At 38.4% G+C, this 17,275-nt stretch overlaps 2 protein-coding genes across 4 annotated transcripts in view; both read left to right on the top strand.

Annotated features, from left to right (window-relative positions):
• Nucleotides 1-6,644, top strand: part of LOC127422832 (myosin phosphatase Rho-interacting protein-like) — an 86,005-nt gene extending 79,361 nt beyond the window's left edge. For all 3 annotated transcript variants that reach the window (XM_051666626.1, XM_051666625.1, XM_051666627.1), the window contains one exon: nt 5,629-6,644. In XM_051666626.1, coding sequence (XP_051522586.1) covers nt 5,629-5,700 — 72 coding nt within the window. In that variant the 3' untranslated portion in view covers nt 5,701-6,644. The remainder of the gene's footprint in view (nt 1-5,628) is intronic.
• A 311-nt stretch (nt 6,645-6,955) lies between these two features.
• si:dkey-94l16.4 (transcription factor 20) lies at nt 6,956-16,867 on the top strand. Its single transcript, XM_051666628.1, has 6 exons — nt 6,956-7,180; nt 8,045-10,611; nt 13,316-13,409; nt 14,005-14,054; nt 14,259-14,328; nt 14,426-16,867. Exons 2-5 carry the CDS (start codon nt 8,050-8,052, stop codon nt 14,301-14,303), a joined length of 2,751 nt encoding a protein of 916 aa, XP_051522588.1. The 5' UTR covers nt 6,956-7,180; nt 8,045-8,049; the 3' UTR covers nt 14,304-14,328; nt 14,426-16,867.
• Nucleotides 16,868-17,275: the final 408 nt, after the last annotated feature.

Raw genomic sequence — 17,275 nt, 5'->3', positions numbered from 1 at the left:
TATTAAGAATCGACCTGGAAGAGGACGTGTGTCTGTATTGTCTCCTAGCATGGTGAGGAGGATGGTTTTAATGGCCAAAAGTTCTCAAAGGATCACAGCTGGAGAATTGCAGGAATTAGTTGGGTCTTGGGGTCAGAAAGTCTCAAACTACAATCAGACCTCACCTACATCACAAGTTGTTTGGGAGGGTTTCAAGAAAAAAGCCTCTGCTCTCATCCAACAACAAATTCAAGCGTGTTCAGTTTGCCAGACACTACTGGAACTTCAAATGCGACCAGGTTCTGTGGTCAGATGAAACAAAAATAGAGGTTTTTGGCAGCAAACACCAGAGATGGGTTTGGCGTACACAGAGAGGTAGCCATATGGAAAAGTACCTCATGGCCATGGTTAAATGTGGTGGTGGATCTTTAACGTTGTGGGACTGTTTTTATGCCAAATGTCCTGGACATCTTGTTTGGATACATGGCATCATGGACTCAATCAAATACCAACAGATAAAAAAATCTAAACCTGACTGCCTCAGCCAGAAAGCTTAAAATGGTCCCTGGTTGGATCTTCCAGCAAGACAATGATCCAAAACAAACATAAAAATAAAAAAAAATGGTTCACTGACAACAAAATCAAGGTTCTGCCATGGCCATCCCAGTCTCCTGACCTGAACCCCATAGAAAACCTGTGGGGTGAACTGAAGAGGAGTGTCCACCATGTGGACCTCGGAATTTAAAGGATCTGGAGAGATTCTGTATGGAGGAATGTTCTCAGATCCCTTGCCATGTGTTCTCCAACCTCATTATGCATTATAGGAGAAGACTCAGAGCTGTTATCTTGGTAAAGGGAGGTTGCACAAAGGTTTGAATAAAAGGGTGCCAATAATTGTGCCACACATTTATTTGACAAAAATATTTGTTTTTTGATAAAACTTGTGTTTGCAATTGTTTGATATCCATTAGAGGATGGATTTTTGTGAATATTTTGAATGAAATATCAAAAGGATAAACAATAAAGACATTTTTCAAAGTCTTCTTTGCTCATATTTACCAAGGGTGCTAATATTTTTGGACACCAATGTATGTACTGAACGAAGGGTTGTTTATGTCATCTCGCTTTCTCCCGTCCTCTCATAGTTGACTGAATCTGTATCATCATTCATATTTCAAACACAGATACACCTTAGTTTCACAAAAAGAAACAAAAGCAGTACAAAGAATGCTACTATTGTAGTTTAGATTAGTATGGCTGTGGGTTTTGTTTTTGGGTTTTTTTTGTTTAGTGGTCACAGGAGTGTGGGATTTGTTGGCGATACAATGCAGCATCAATCAGCTGTCATTTGTTACCACTGAATTAGTGTCAGCTTTTGACATGCTGTGGGCCACCCACAATCTGTTTCGCTCACCATCTGATACATATTTCATATTTTCAAAACTGAAAAGCACTTTCTCGATTTCGTAAGCTCTGGTCTGATTGGCCAGTTTTGCGCAACTTCGTGCCATTATTTTATTGAATTTTTTCCACACTGATCTATAATTGTGGTATCATCTATTTCACACCTTAAGTGTGAAGTGTGGTTCGGACAGTCTCCTCCTGTCTAAAGCTACGTTCACACCGCAGTTTAATGTGACCCAAACCTGAGGTTTTGCTCAAATCTGATTTTTTTTGTAAGGTTGTTCATGCAGCATTTTAAATGTAGCCCATATCAGACACTTGTCTGGACAGCTGACACTTGTTAACTGACCCGCATGCATATAACACTTCCCGAGCATGCATATAACAAACCCAGACATGTTCGTTATTTTAACCCTTTAAGCTCAGATTGGCCTGCCGGCGAGCCTGCTGAGAAACAAATAATTATCAAAATATCAATAACTATGGTCTTGGCCAACACAAAATAGGTATCAGTTTTAAAGCTTAGAAGCTGTACTTTACAATGCATGTAGGCATTATAACCAAAACTGAACAAGTGCTTTGAAATTTGCAGACAAATCGGAATAATAATTTTGATTTTGATAATTTATTAAACATTTTGCAATGTACATAATGTATTATTGTATACTTATATGCGAATTCAGAATATTTGGCCTTTACAAAGTATTTTATGCAACCAGTTTAAATATTTTGTCCATCATAACATTATTGTTCTAACAACTCTAGTCTGCTGTCAAATGCAATTCATCACATGCCCATAAAGTGATGCTTCATCATACTCGTATTAAAAACATTCAATCAGTAAACCGAATAATTAATACATTGCAAAGAGGGTTGCAAATATCTGAAATATCCAGTCGCTAAAGTTAATGAATGACTAGAATACAAAAGGTATATTGTTTTACTTACAGACTAAAAGCTGTTTATTTGTGCACAGCATAGAGTTAAAGATGTTATGAACAGATGTGGCTTACTTGTCGTGTTTTTCTCATGGAACATAAACCGAATATGAGAAACCGTTACACATGATTACTAAAAGCAAATTCTCCCAATTAAAACAAGCCCAAAAAACACTGTGATACAATGTGTAGATTCTGAGGTACTTCTGCATTTGACATCTGAACCACTGAAGGGAAGTCTGGCGGCTGCTCCCGGGTCCTAATGCCTGCAGTATCCAACCTCTGTCAGTGCGACTTATACAGAGATGCGACTTATATGTATTTTTTGTTTTATTAATTTTTTCTCTCAACAATGCGATTTTGACCCGGTGTGAAATTATTTCCAGAAAATATGGTAAATAAATACATAAATAAAAAATGTATTTGCTGTGGTGTTGCAAGAATTAATTTGCAAGAACAAATCTACAAATTGGAAAAGACGTAAATTTGTTGGTTTTTCATTACCCAATTAGCGCTCGTCACCTGTGACCTCATTATACGGCATACCTATGTTACTTGCATTTTTTTGCATAGCCAAATTTCAAACATTGAGTAAACGCTACTAAGACAGAAAGAAAACATGGACAAGTTCTTGAAAAGGAAAACTATCGACGATGGTTATGTGGGATAGTGGTGGGCCGTGGGGTTTTTTTAATCGTAAAAATGTGCCGTGGCAGAAAAATGGTTGGGAAACACTGTGCCAAACCAACCGTATTAGGATTTAGATCACTGCAACCAGAGGTGGAAGTCATCCAAATATGGGCAGAGAGGATCGTTTACTCTAATTACATATGATCACCAGATGGCAGTGCCAAGTCCATGACAGACTCAATGATGGCTCAAATGACACAGAATGGAACTGAATGAGATCTCTTTACTCATGCCTGCATGCTTTGAAGAGAGAGCATACCTTTAGTCATTGTTGTATTTGTATTTGCATCTGTAATTAGTTCTTTTGTACAATTATTATGTTTTATTTGTTTGGAGAGGCTTTTGGACACTTTGAGACATTTTGAGGCACTAAGATAAATAATCTTTGTAATGCTATAACTTTTGATTGCTTTGTCATATCAACAAAATCTTTCTGAGCTACCTTATTTACACCCTGAGATATACACCGATCAGCCACAACATTAAAACTACCTGCCTAATATCGTGTAGGTCCCCCTCGTGCTGCCAAAACAGCTCTGACCCGTCGAGGCATGGACTCCACAAGACCTGTGAAGGTGTCCTGTGGTATCTGGCACCAAGATGTTAACAGCAGATCCTTTAAGTCCTGTAAGTTGCAAGGTGGGGCCTCCATGGGTCAGACTTGTTGGTCCAGCACATCACATAGATGCTCAGTCGGATGGAGATCTAGGGAATTTGGAAGCCAAGTCAACACTTTGAACTCTGTCATGTTCCTCAAACCATTCCTGAACAATTTTTGCAGTGTGGCAGGGCACATTATCCTGCTGAAAGAGGCCACTGCCATCAGGGAATACCATTGCCATGAAAGGGTGTACGTAGTCTGCAACAATCTTGAGGTAGATGGTATGTGTCAAAGTAACATCCAGATGAATGCCAGGTTTCCCAGCAGAACATTGCCCAGAGCATCACACTGCTTCAGCCGGCCTGCCTTCTTCCCATGGTGCATCCTGCTGCTATCTCTTCCCCAGGTAAACGACGCACACGCACCCGGCCGTCCACATGATCTACAAGAAAACATGATTCGTCAGACCAGGCCACCTTCTTCCATTGCTCAGTGATCCAGTTCTGATGCTCACATGCCCATTGTAGGCGCTTTCAGCAGTGGACAGGGGTCAGCATAGGCACTCTGACCTGTCTGCGGCTACGCAGCCCCATACGCAGCAAGCTGCGATGCACTGTGTCCCCTGACATCTTTCTATCATGGCCAGCATTACGTTTTTCAGCAATTTGTGCTAAAGTAGCTCTTCTGTGGGATTGGATTAGACGGGCTAGCCTTCGCCCCCCACACGCATCAATGAGCCTTGGGCGCCCATGACCATGTCGCCGGTTTACTGGTGGTTCTTCCTTGGACCACTTTTGGTTGGTACTAACCACTGCATACAGGGAACATCCCACAAGACCTGCCATTTTGTAGATGCTCTGATCCAGTCATCCAGCCATCACAATTTGGCCCTTGTCAATGTCACTCAGATCCTTACGCTTGCCCATTTTTCCTGCTTCCAACACATGAAATTCAAGAACTGACTGTTCACTTGCTGACTAATATATCCCACCCCTTGACAGGTGCCATTGTAATGAGATAATATATGTTATTCACTTCACCTGTCAGTGGTTTTAATGTTGTGGCTGATCAGTATAAAATGTCAGATCAGAAAAAATAAGAAAAAAGTAAATTTTTGGCAGAGGTTTCTTAGGCTAAGAGTCTCATAATTTATCATAATCTATATCATTAAAAAATGTGTTACGTTTTTTTTTAAATGATACCAAACAATTGACCCTCTTTGTTTTTTTTTGTTTTTTTGTTTTTTTTTACCAGAATAGGACACTTAATGACTATCTAATAAAATATCTGCAAGTGATAGAAGACCAGATGGATTAAGTCATTTTAAATCAAGTAATTTGCCGTTTTAATTATGATTAAAGCTCAAGAATGTAATATTATTAGTGAGACATCATAAAATTGAAGGACAGCAGGAAAAACAGCATTATATAATTGTAAGGTAGAGTTGTTATCTGTAATTATTTCAGATTTTCATTGACTTGCTTTGCATTCGCGTTTTGATGCAGTTTGAGAAATACAGAAACTGTTTTCTGCACGAGTGACACGAGCAAAGAGCCGTGTTACATAGGCTAAATCTACCTCTGCATGTTTTCATGTGAAATAAAAACAAACCGCTGAACCCAATTGTTGAAGCTTATAATTTTCTTTTTTCTTAAAAAGGAACTAAATGCATTAACTACAAAATATATGACTTTAAAGGTTTAAACCTTAACAAGCATATTGTGCAGTCAATCAAGCACACAAGTGATGAATGTTGAATTTAATTGATCTAAAAAGTCACATTAAAGCTGACCTGGCTGATCACACTGAAGGCACATCGTAAAAAAAAAATCAGATAGTATCCAATTTATTTCTTTATGAAAGTGGCCCAGAGCAGTTTGAAAATTTCAGAAGTGAGATTGTGACAGTTGCAAGAGTGCAACCATCAGAAATCGGAAGACCACATTATGTCAGTGTAGAAAAACAAGTCTGGTGTGTATCTGACTATCTTTGTCGTCTTTCTCATTCTGTCCTCAGAGTCTCAAGGAAGGTTTGACGGCTGAGCAGAGACTTCACTTGTTTGACAACAAGGATACCAAGGACTTCTGATATTGATGCATCAACCTGCCTTGCTGCATGTTAATGAGACTCACCATATTTTAGCCCAGTAATTAATCACTTAGAAACACACTGGTCACAGCATACGGCAAATATTAAACATGGTATGAAGTTTGAATTTTATGTCTATAGTCTGCATTTCATGCACTTCAGTTACTGTGACATTTTCTTTTGTTTTTGTTTCATTGCCATGTCTTAATGTAAATACTTTGTTTTTAATGAAGCATCTATCATGCATACACTAAACATGACTGTGTAAGCTACTGTTTTAACTTTAGTTTGTGTGAATCGCCAGTGAAATAAGGAACTATAATGACTCGAGACTACAGATTATTGGCACATTATATGCAATTAACAAACGCTAGAAATCATCATGCCTTAAGGCTTGCGTATTACACTAGATGTGGTCAGTATGCACATTCTCTCCAGTTCTTTATTGTTTTAGTTAAATGGGACAGCTGGCTGAGTAAAATAGCCTCAGTTAGACAACACAACGCTTGCTTCATTTAACTGCTGACCTTCTGTATGCTGACACTGCTTTAGTGTCTAAAGTGTTGGCATATAAGTGTTGATTTGCCATCTCTGGATGTTTTAAATAAAGTAGCATTTATTATACAATAATACCTGTTAGGACATAAAAAGATTACACCTGGAGGAGTTTGGGCTGGTGTAAAGTATTTCATTTATATAATGTTTCCATTATAAAATAATAATGGTCCACTCAAGTGAATGGGAGTTTTGATTTTTGTTTTTGGATAATGTTTCCTCAAGCTGATGAAAGTCTGTAGTGTTGTGCAGTGGCAGTCCTTTGTATTTATTTAAATGTTATGGATTTTTGTCTCACATTTCCGTTCCTCTATACATTATTGTAAATATACTGCAAATGTACACAAACTGACAACAGGTTTATTAGCAATAAATATTTTTGCACCCTTTTTGGCACTAATTCCTTTGTGAATAACTCTGTGAAATCAGTTATGTGGGAATTAATATGTATTAATATTGAAATTATATTCATGAGCAGTTTGCAATAGCAATTGATATTCTTAATGTATTTAATTGACAGGCAACCAGATGTGAAACTCACTTTTAGGATTCACCTTAAGCTTTTCAATGAATTTGAACTAATTTCCCCTTGGAGCCAAGCCAACTAGATATGCGATGTATATACAAAGTCCTTTAAAAGAACAATCTGTCCTATGATCAATGTTCACAGGACTCCCATAGTCCTGCGCAATGGCTCCATGTGACAGCTGTTGGACTCCAGCATTAGCACAGTCTTGAGCAAGCTTTATCTAACCACAGACACAGGACTCCAAAAAGTACGAGAACCTCCTATTTAATGCATTATTCAGTCCAAACTCCACACACTATTAAAATAGACGTGGGTGCACTTGAAAGAGCCTGTTCAATTCCAGCGGGATGGAGTTTACATTGGTTTCATGAGTAAACGCATCAGCATTCAGCTCGGGTAAGTTTGCACGCGCTCTCTTTGTTTAGCGCAGCTAGCTCGCGATGCTATCGACAGGTAGCTAATATTGTTTGCTTAGCCAAGTTGTTTGTGAGTTTTTATTTCTAATAAACTATTGGCTGCGGTCAGTAGTTTTAATAACCACGTTCCCTTGTGGGACGCGTCAGCGAACACTTTTATCATTGCTAATAGTCGGGTTAGCCCGCATGCTATCGATTTGCTAGGCTAATGTTAGCAAAACAATTGCGCATCCGAGCAGTGAGACGAAAAGCAACACCCCGGTGTCTTCAGACAAATAGAGAAAGTCCTAAACCGAACACCCCACCAACAGAACCAAACGAACCTAGATAAATTGGGACATTAGTCAGCTGCGGTTAGCTTTAGCACATGTGATGAAATCCAGCTAGCTGCATCTGTCAGAAATGAAACCCTTCATGAAGTGCCAGAAGATAAATCTGGAGATAAAATATGATATTAAACCAAACAAAAAATTGGGTCGGTGCTGTTGGATGTTCATGTTAGCTACAAGACTAGTCTCAGAAAATATCAAGGAGCCTAAATACGCATTTTATGTGCCTTTAAATGTGAATGCAGAACATTAAATTGGTTGTTATGAGCATTATTTTATTATTTAGGCCTCATATGAGCTTGCTGTAGAACTAGAGGAGAACTAGTTATAGAACAAACGATTTTGTGTTGAATATATATACACTGAATTGTCAAGAATACAGACTCTAACAAGTGCAGAAAAGTGATATAGTATTACCATGTTTTGTTTTACATAAAAAATGTCAGTGTTTCAACACAGATATTAAACGATGTATTGGTAATGTATTAAGAGATTGTTTTTTTTTTTTCATTCAGTTGATATGGAACAGCCTCCCATCAACTCAGATGGTTTACAGCCTCAGGATCTGTCCTCCACCTGCAGCCTACCCAATATCTTTGATCTGTCAAGAAACAGCGAAGAATGTCTGTTGAAAGCGAACCCCATAGATGCCTTGCATGTTGTCCAGACACCAGGCTGGTTTGTCAGTCCTGGGACCAGCAATGGGATGCTACTTCCGGAGAATGACTCCAATCAGTTGCCACTTCCCACAGACCAGATCAACCCAGACAATGCGTTTTCCAACACGACTGTCACACTCTCTTATGTAAGCAGGTCACATGTCTTCTCTAACCATAACGCCCTCTCAGAGCATTCCCCAATTTATGGTGTTCCATCCTTAAGCAAGGCTTTCGCGCTGCACCCTTCTGCCTATGATGCTAGCAAGCTGGCAACGGACACGGGAGACGACACAGATCTCTCGGTGGATATGGACCAACACTGCCTCCAGCAGGTGTCAGTGCCTGTAGGACTGGCAGCCTGCGACCAATTTGGGTTTATGTCCCCAGCTCAGGTTGTTGAAAATGTAGCCGCGTTCTGCTACCTTCAACAGCCTCCTGATTTGAGCAGTTTGCAAGATGTGGAAAACATTGCTTTGGAAACACTCAAATCTTTACAACGAAGCAATCCCACAGAGTGTAGGTTTCCCATCAACATGGATGAACTTCAAAACAGAGCTGCTAATGGCTTGTGGAATGTGGGACCGTTTGAGGGAGGCTTTCCGGAGGGTCACGCTACAAACGCAGAGGGTTTACACAGAGATGGCAACCCTGAGGTAGTCTTTCTGATCTCCAGATCTGAGCCGCCGATCATTTTACAGAACAACCCGGGGCCTGCAAGCTTTGCGATATCTTTAAACCAAGATTTTATTAGTCCTTTAGATCCTGAGTCACCCCCTGCTGCCTCGGTGGATGAAACTGAGGATGTTTTCTCCTTGCCACAGGCTGCAAGTTCTCCAAGTGAAGACAGTTCATTCGAAGGACAAGCGGCTGACATTACGCAAGAACATTTGGGCAAAGAGTTTGATCCTACGACAGGTGATGCTGCATCAGAATTCATCACCAACACTTATGAAAAACCAACAACTGACAAAACGTGCAACACAGAGTACAAGTCAGTACAGGTCAATGGACTATCAGAAGGAAAAACAGAAATATGTAAGACAACTGACATTTTGTGTTTTAGTGGCAGTTCGCTCACCACAAAGAAGACATTTGAGAGAAAACTGCCACCAAGAACTAGTAGAGGAATGAGGTTGGGAGCCATTGTTCAAAACATCTACCCCACCAGGTACAAATCAAGTCGCGTCTCTAATATAAAAAAAGCTCAGACTAGAAAGAACTCTCATTTCTGCTCCAATCAGGACACGTCATCCAACAAGAATAACCAGCACATGCTGGACAGTATATGCACTGTGAAGGAGGCAGTGGAATCTAATGAAAAGACAGCTGCACATTTACAGGAAGAAGAAACAGATGTCAGAGTTTCAAACAGATGTAAAACCACAATATCTACCTCATGTTCTAAAAACAAGAGTGTTCTTGAACCGTCATGTGATCTCAAGACCACAAAGACATTAGATGTTTTGTTAAATTCCACAAAAAGAGCAAAGAAACTACGACAGAAGGTTTCGAAAAGGTCTTCAGCAGGAACAGGAAACCTTAACTTATTACCAATATTGAAAACCTCTAGAAAAGGCTGCCCTGCAAAGCTTCAGAGGCCAATTGTAGGTTCAAAAAGTTCAGCTGCTACAAAGAAATCGAATGCCCCCAAAAGGAAAAGGAAGAAATGCAAAGTTGGCCATACTTCCTTGTTTTCACCCCCTGAACCAGAAATCAAACTCAAATATGTGAACTACAAAGGAGAGAAAAAGGACATACGGGATAAGGCCTTTGCCCCCTATGTTCATTTGGAACTCAAAGACTACCCGACCTGTACGGTTGTCAACTATCCCGAGGAGAGTTTCAGGCTCAAGCAGGGAAAGCAGCAGGCGTCCGTTGGCTTCATGTGTGGTGTGGTTCCTTCAACACCTTGTTTGCAATATGGACGAGTTTCCATGGATGGCGCACAACGGGGTAGCCTAGTGTGCTGTCTTTGTGGCGGCTCTGCCAATGCTATGGATCTTGGTGACTTGCATGGGCCATATTACCCTGAGGGATTCAAATCTGCCTCAAAAACTCTTACTAATCCACAGGAAGAGGAGGAGAACCATAGTGATACAGATTCCTCTCTTAGTGTTAAGAGTGGACAGTGTGATGTTTCCACTCCAGGCACTTGGACTAGTAAATCTTTTCACAATCTATCAGAGTCAGCAGCTTTGATGACCTGTAAAAGGTGGACCAGTGATAGTGAGCTCTCTAGTAGTCCTACAGCTAAGAGACCTAAGATGGATGCTGCCACTGAGTGGTACAGCCCTCCTGTGGTTCCTCTTGACAATAATGAGTACTGGATCCATGAGGACTGTGGCATATGGTCAGCAGGTGTCTTTCTGGTCAGAGGAAAACTGTATGGACTTGAAAATGCTGTCAAGTCAGCAAAAGAGTCGGTAAGATTTCATATTCACAGGAGGGAATTCACTAAGAATGAATTGTGACCGCTGATAGCGGCAGTTATTTGCACACACTAGCCGCTTTTCCACCATTGGGCCAGTGCGAGGCAGGGCTATCAACTGGTCAGCTTGGGCCAGTAGCCACGAGACCAAAATCGATCTGCATTTTCAACATCGGGTCAGTACCCCCGCAGCGTTGCCCTAAAACGCCTTTAATATGCCGCCCTGGGGCCAACGTCACACACCCCGCCCATTTCACAAGCAAAAGGGTAACTCAAGCTGAGGTATCAGACTCTGGAGACTAGTTAGCTCTCAAAACTAACACGGATTTGTACTGTGCCCGCAATTTTTTTTATATTTTTAGATTTCCCAAACCTGTACCGTTGTGCGCTGGATACACAACTTGCCAAGTTCAGTGACAATATGCTTAATCATGTCTTCGGATTTTTCTTAATGCGTCTCCGTCAGAGTGTTCATATTGGATTTGTGTTTTTTCGTTGCAAGCAGCAGGTTGTTTCATCGAGAAGACATGTTCTATGTTCCAAACAGCTTAAATGCTGCCTTCACAGGGCACTTCGAAGGGAAACCAAAAATTATAACCACGCTGTAGGATCCTTCCAAGAAAATTTTCAATAAATAATTACTTGCAAAGGGATTTCAGAATTACCGTTTTATTACACCTTAGCTCCGACAGTGGAAGGTAAAGTCTATGAGGGGGATAGGGCATTGGGATGATCACTCCTCAATGGAACGCACCCATGTGTCATGTATATGTTACAGGGACGCATAAGCAGTGCAAAACACTAAAATAATACAGATATTGGCTTTACTCTCCCAAAGAGATCCGGTTACACGCACCAGCTGCAAGCCACCACAGCGCAATATGTTATTGAATGACGCATGTGAAAACGGGACGCTTTGCTACCCACTAAAATACAGGACAACAGGCGTCCCGTATGGGATAAAATACGGGACAGATTAGCTAAAACGGAACCGTTGTAAACTCTAGCAGAAATAAACATTGCATATGACACCTCTCTCGTTTCTTAAGCTGTTGTCTGTGACAAATGTAATATTTGATACTGCCCTTGTGAAAACATCCATTGCTAATTTCTCACACATGGTGAACAGACGTAAGTTTGCATCATTACTTTGACAACTAACTGGGATGTGCTAGCAAAAGCGACTGCTGTCTGAACAGAAGAAAATCCGATCTGTCCACATATAACCAGCAGTTTGAACAGTCAGTCTAATAGAATTAGCCATAGCCATAGAATTTGGTGAGTAAAGCGCAATGCTCAATTAGCCTAATTTACATAGAAGGGAGGTGCGTTTGCGTTGAAAAGAATGACAATGACGTAATTTAAAGGTGCACTCAGTAATGTTTTAATATGACATCTTGGACTTACACTGACACCTAGGGGCGTGGATGCAGCATCATTCAAACACAATAGTTTTTAGTTACGGATTCCATTGTAGTAATTCACTATTCACAGTCAGCCAGGAATAATTTAATCCAAGACTGAAAGTGTCCAACAACAGAGTGGTTACTAAGATAAGTGAGTAGTAGTTGGCTGGTCATGTGATCCTTAAATGGCAGCCCCCATGAAGGGGACCCTCTCCATGTAGAATAAAACCGCTTTTATAAGGTATGGACTGGAGTCTTTATCTCATGTGAGTGGTCATGATTTTATACACTTATTTTAAAGTTACAATTAATCTCTTTAGGATAAAAAACAGTGCTATTTGACAGGCGCAATTAACATTGTGCTATTATCACCCGAGGAAAGTAAGTGGTAAACAGAATTTACTTAACCCCATACAAATCATATTTAATCAATTTATTTCTAAAGCCTCTACATTATCAAAATGATGAATATTTTGCTGAAAAACCTGTTGTATAAGAACATTTCCAAAATGGCCGCATTCCTATTAGGATGCACATGTTTCATGCTTTAAAAATCTTAAATTAAATTAAAAGTAACAATTATGTTTATATTGTTACCAATATTTCAAAATGAGTATTTGCTTAATTGTAGCAACTTGTGATTTTAGTACATTATTTTATTGAAAAATCACATTGTAATGTCTGTATCAAATATGATTCAACAGACTTTTGAGGGACAGTATATCTCTATATCAGCATTACGTTACATTCATGCCCACCACCACAAAAAAAAAAAGACAGAACATTGAAAATGCTGACATATAATTTTATAAAATATATTTAAAGTGGGAACTGATATTTATTTGTAGGCCTGTTTTAATAAATGCAGCCTGCTCTGTCATTGTAAAGATCTCACGTTTTATATTTACTACTGTGGCAAGTATGGGTTTAAATCTTAAAACTTAAAAATCTTATACAAAAATGAATTGCTGGGTCGCAGGAGGATAATGACCTCTATAGCCTGATGTAACAAATACGATCCCAAAAAAATAATATATGTATGTATATATATAATTTTCTATTATATGGCAGGCTTTATAGGGTTAAAAATATCCTGTGTTGCCTGATTTGCATATTTCCTTTAGTGAATTGGCCTTTTACCAGATGCAATTCATTCTAAGTGAATTCCCCCTTAATTATTTTACTGTTGCATTTTAAACAAACTGTGTTAACAAAGTGTTAACATGAGTGCTGACATCTTAAAAACTCAAGAAAATATGAGTGCATTATCAGTCAACCTTTTTTTTTCTCCAGTTTTGTTCAACTTGTCAAAGAAGGGGGGCTACATTGGGCTGTGTTTTCAAAGGCTGCCCAAACAAGTATCACTACACATGTGCAATGCAGTCAGGTAAGAGGCACAAACAGATGTTGCTTGATTATGATTGTGTGTGTTGTGCAGCACAGAAGGAGCCAATCTCCACATTGCATTGTGGTCCGAAACAGGCCTAATGTTGCCAGACAGTCTGTTAACAGCTGCTTTTGTGTCTGCAACTTGTGCTGAGACATGCATAGAAACATCCGTGTGCCAAGAAGAGACGACATAAAGTTGTGAATCTGCCTAAGCATGAATGAATGAAAATATGTAAAGTTTTATGAGATTTCCAGCTGATACGTGGAGTCAACGAGTTCAAGAACCCAGTTCATTAGAGTACACTGGTACAATTCGGCAAGTTTGTTTCTTTGTTCAGAATGATTAAGTCATAGTCAGAATGTTCTGTGTATTCATACAGTTATATCAGTTGTTGGTATGTGTGAGTTTATTGAAATTAATTTATTTTATGGGCTTAGGGAATGGGTTTATGGCTTTGCTGTTAAATTCCAAAAAAGGCTATTACTGTAGTATTATTTCTCTTGTTTCATGCCGTCTAGTGCTGTGCATTTTTTTTGTTTGTTTTTTTTACCCATCAGGACTGTCTGTCATGTTTCCTCATCTTTATTCATAGGTTGTATATTAAACGAGGACAATTTCTCAATGAAATGCAGAAAGCACAAGGTATTTTTCTTCTACCTTTTGAGACATGAATTACACTATTGTTGAATTTTCAAGATAGCACGGCAAAGTTTGCAGAAAGATTTTGTTTTAAATTGGAATAAACTTCCATTTTAAGTTACACCATTTTTTTCAAAGAAGAAATGCAGAATATTATCAACATTCTTGTAAATTGCTCTAATTCTTATGTCTTGTTCATTTCGTTAGAACAAGTCCATCCAAGGTTCGTCATATCATCAAATTACCAGGTGACAGGAGGAAGAGGATGCTATGCAAGGTTTGAGATCTTTACAAAACATTTATAACTGATTGAATGCATCAACATAAAAATTTGATTCAAAATGGGTCTAAAACCAATTTCTCTTTCTTGATAGAGTAACGTGGATCTCTTCAACTCCATTGGCGTCTTCCTGTGAGTACGTCAGCCATGGGACCTTCACAATCTTTCTCTGTTGACAGAAAGGCCTCTTCAAAATGCCAACACCCATAAACCTTAATAATTTTGCTGTTGCACTGTTCATAACATCGGTCACAGAAATGGCACTTTGTAAGACTCACACTATTGATTCAAGGAGTGTGGTAATAGTGACAAGTATCTGAATGAATTGCACATTTAAGGGGCTCAAAGCAGAAGACAAATCCTTGAAACCTAAACCACAGCACAAATTCAGTCTGCTAGTTTTATTTGGTAATACGCCTTTTCAAAATATGTTTGTGTGTTATTTATATTTTGAGGCAAAATTATTTGGGCAAGTTCGTAGTTCTTAAATGAAATAATTTGTTCACTATGTGTTAATTTATGACGAAATTATTTCTACAAACTGAATTTTAAACATACTGCATGTTAGAATGTTATTCACTCTACAGAGTGATGTCATAATATTATCAAAATATAGCTTCATTATCAACTTTTTATATATTGAATTGGTGTCTTGTCACTAGTCTGATTGATGACATAAGCAAATATGTAAACCCCCAGAAGGCTCTTTGTCTGGTTTGAAGAAGCTGAAGTGAAGGAAAAAATGCGAATTTAGATAGCAAACTCATGAGATTATTATTTTAATTTTTTTTTAAATATGTTAGTTTTAGATTGTCTTTTCTTCCCAAGTTGTGGAACCATATGAAAGCACTTTGAAATGGGAAAAATAGATTTTCTTCCAAGATAATGTTGGTGGAGAATTCAGATGGTCCCAAAATAGTCTCGAGTGTTTCTTGAACTTTACAACCAACTCTATTTTTCGTCCACAATAGCAGCTTGTTTACACACCCGCATTAGCATAAACGTGCACCCACATTGTGAACATGATTTATTTTAATATTCATTTGCATTAATTCTAGAATGATTTAAAAATTGTGTAAGTAATTATGTAATATGAATTTTGGTTTTACAGATTACAGATGTGGGTTATATAAAAATTCATTTTAATCACACAGTGGTGTTATGGATTTTATTATTGGTTCTATATACGTTCACACTTATATGGAGACTCATCAGCTTAATGGTCCATATATTGGAGACATTTAAAGGAATTTTCCAGGTTCAATAGAAGTTAACCTCAGTTGACAGCATTTGTGATATGTTTATTACCACAAAAATACATTTTAACTTGTCCCTCCTTTTAAAAAATAAATCTTGATACATTGAGGCACTTGTGGAAGTAAATGGGGCCAATCCGTAAACGTCAAAATACTCACTTGCCTTAAACCCGAAAACAACAGTAAAAATGACGATTTAATCAATTTTACAGCTCAAATAATACACAAGTTTGATCAGAATAATGTAAGTACTTTTATAAAATTATAAGCTTTACATTTCTGCCTTTTAAATCCACCAAAAATGACTTCCATTGTAAGTGCCTCACTGTAACCCAGAATCGACAAGTCAAAATACATTTTTGTTGTAATCAACATTATGCCACAAATTCTGTCGATTGAGCTGAACTTGTATTGGACATAGAAATATTCCTTTATGGATAACTAGTATAAATGACAAGTTTAAATTAATACCAGACAACAGCATAACATTTAGTTTGTTTTGGTCAGTAATGACAATTTGATCCCATCAGAAATGATCTGTGGAAAAGGTATCAATTTCGGACAAGGAACTTGATCAAATTATTTGAATGAAAATGCTAATGTTCAGGACTTCGTTATGAGCACTAATCTTTTGCTTTTACAGTGGCTGTATCTACCTTTTGAGTTTCCATTCAACATTTGTGTGATAAAACATTTATGTTGCACTTTCTACACTAAATTTCATACAGAAATGAATTCTAATACCCTCTCATTTTTCATTTGTTTATGCCTTGCTATGACAAATCTGTATCTTGTTCTTTCTCAAGATCAGGAAGTACTTGTTTCAATTTCTGATGGAAAGGGGATCATGAGACTCATTCTGGAACTGTCCTGTGCATTAAACCTACCAATTTTATTTGTTTGTGTACAAAATATTTAAATATCAATAGTTTTGTCCAAAGGTTAAGAGATGGATTTGTAATTGTGCCAGTTACACACTGACATAATTTGGTAGCTTGCTTGTGGAAAGGTCAATGTTGACCATGTCTCTGATTGTCCATCTGTATTTGTGGACCTGTGTTGTGTGCCATACTTTTGTTCAGGACTATACCTGTACAAATTTTGTGCAAATGTCTTTTGTTTGCTGGATTTTTTTTTTCTTTTGTCTAAACTTGTTTTTAAAATCTTAATCTCAGGGTTGAGCAGGGTTCTTTTGCATTGTTGACATTCTTACCCCAAAATATATTTATCCTTCACTGACTAAACCCACTTGGTCAGATTAATAAATTGGCTTAAAAATACCATTGGTCTCCCAGTTATTTGTTTTTGCACATAAAGTGTTGATCTGCTAAGTTTACTAGTTTTATGATTAATAATACAGCTAATAACAGCTGAGTTATTAGTCAACATGATCACACATGAAATTAACATGCTGCACCCGAATGTTCATGTATTCTGAAATCGATCCCATAATGCAAGTTTACTGACAAGCGCTGTTCCTCATCAGGCATTTTTGCATCAATTCAAATGTGTTCACCTTTCCCTATGGTCCTACTGATCACGTACTGTGTGCGCAATCTCAGAGACATGGGTTGTAGTCCCATGGAAATCAGGCAGTAATTGTGTTAACTCAGAGACGCGATTTCTGGCCTCATGAAAACCAGGAAGTAATCACGTTCACATAAACAATGGTGAGCAGCACGATTCGG

The sequence above is a fragment of the Myxocyprinus asiaticus genome, chromosome 32 (genome assembly GCF_019703515.2).
Source record: "Myxocyprinus asiaticus isolate MX2 ecotype Aquarium Trade chromosome 32, UBuf_Myxa_2, whole genome shotgun sequence".
In the NCBI taxonomy this organism is placed as follows: Eukaryota; Metazoa; Chordata; class Actinopteri; order Cypriniformes; family Catostomidae; genus Myxocyprinus; species Myxocyprinus asiaticus.
This window is presented reverse-complemented; position numbering and strand designations above follow the sequence as displayed.

Excerpts from the sequence above, each read along its gene's own strand:
- si:dkey-94l16.4 (XM_051666628.1), top strand. The coding sequence starts at position 8,050 with ATGGAACAGCCTCCCATCAACTCAGATGGTTTACAGCCTCAGGATCTG. Across the intron at positions 10,612-13,315 it reads TCAAGTCAGCAAAAGAGTCG|TTTTGTTCAACTTGTCAAAG; the intron begins GTAAGATTTCAT and ends TTTTTTCTCCAG. Across the intron at positions 13,410-14,004 it reads CACATGTGCAATGCAGTCAG|GTTGTATATTAAACGAGGAC; the intron begins GTAAGAGGCACA and ends CTTTATTCATAG.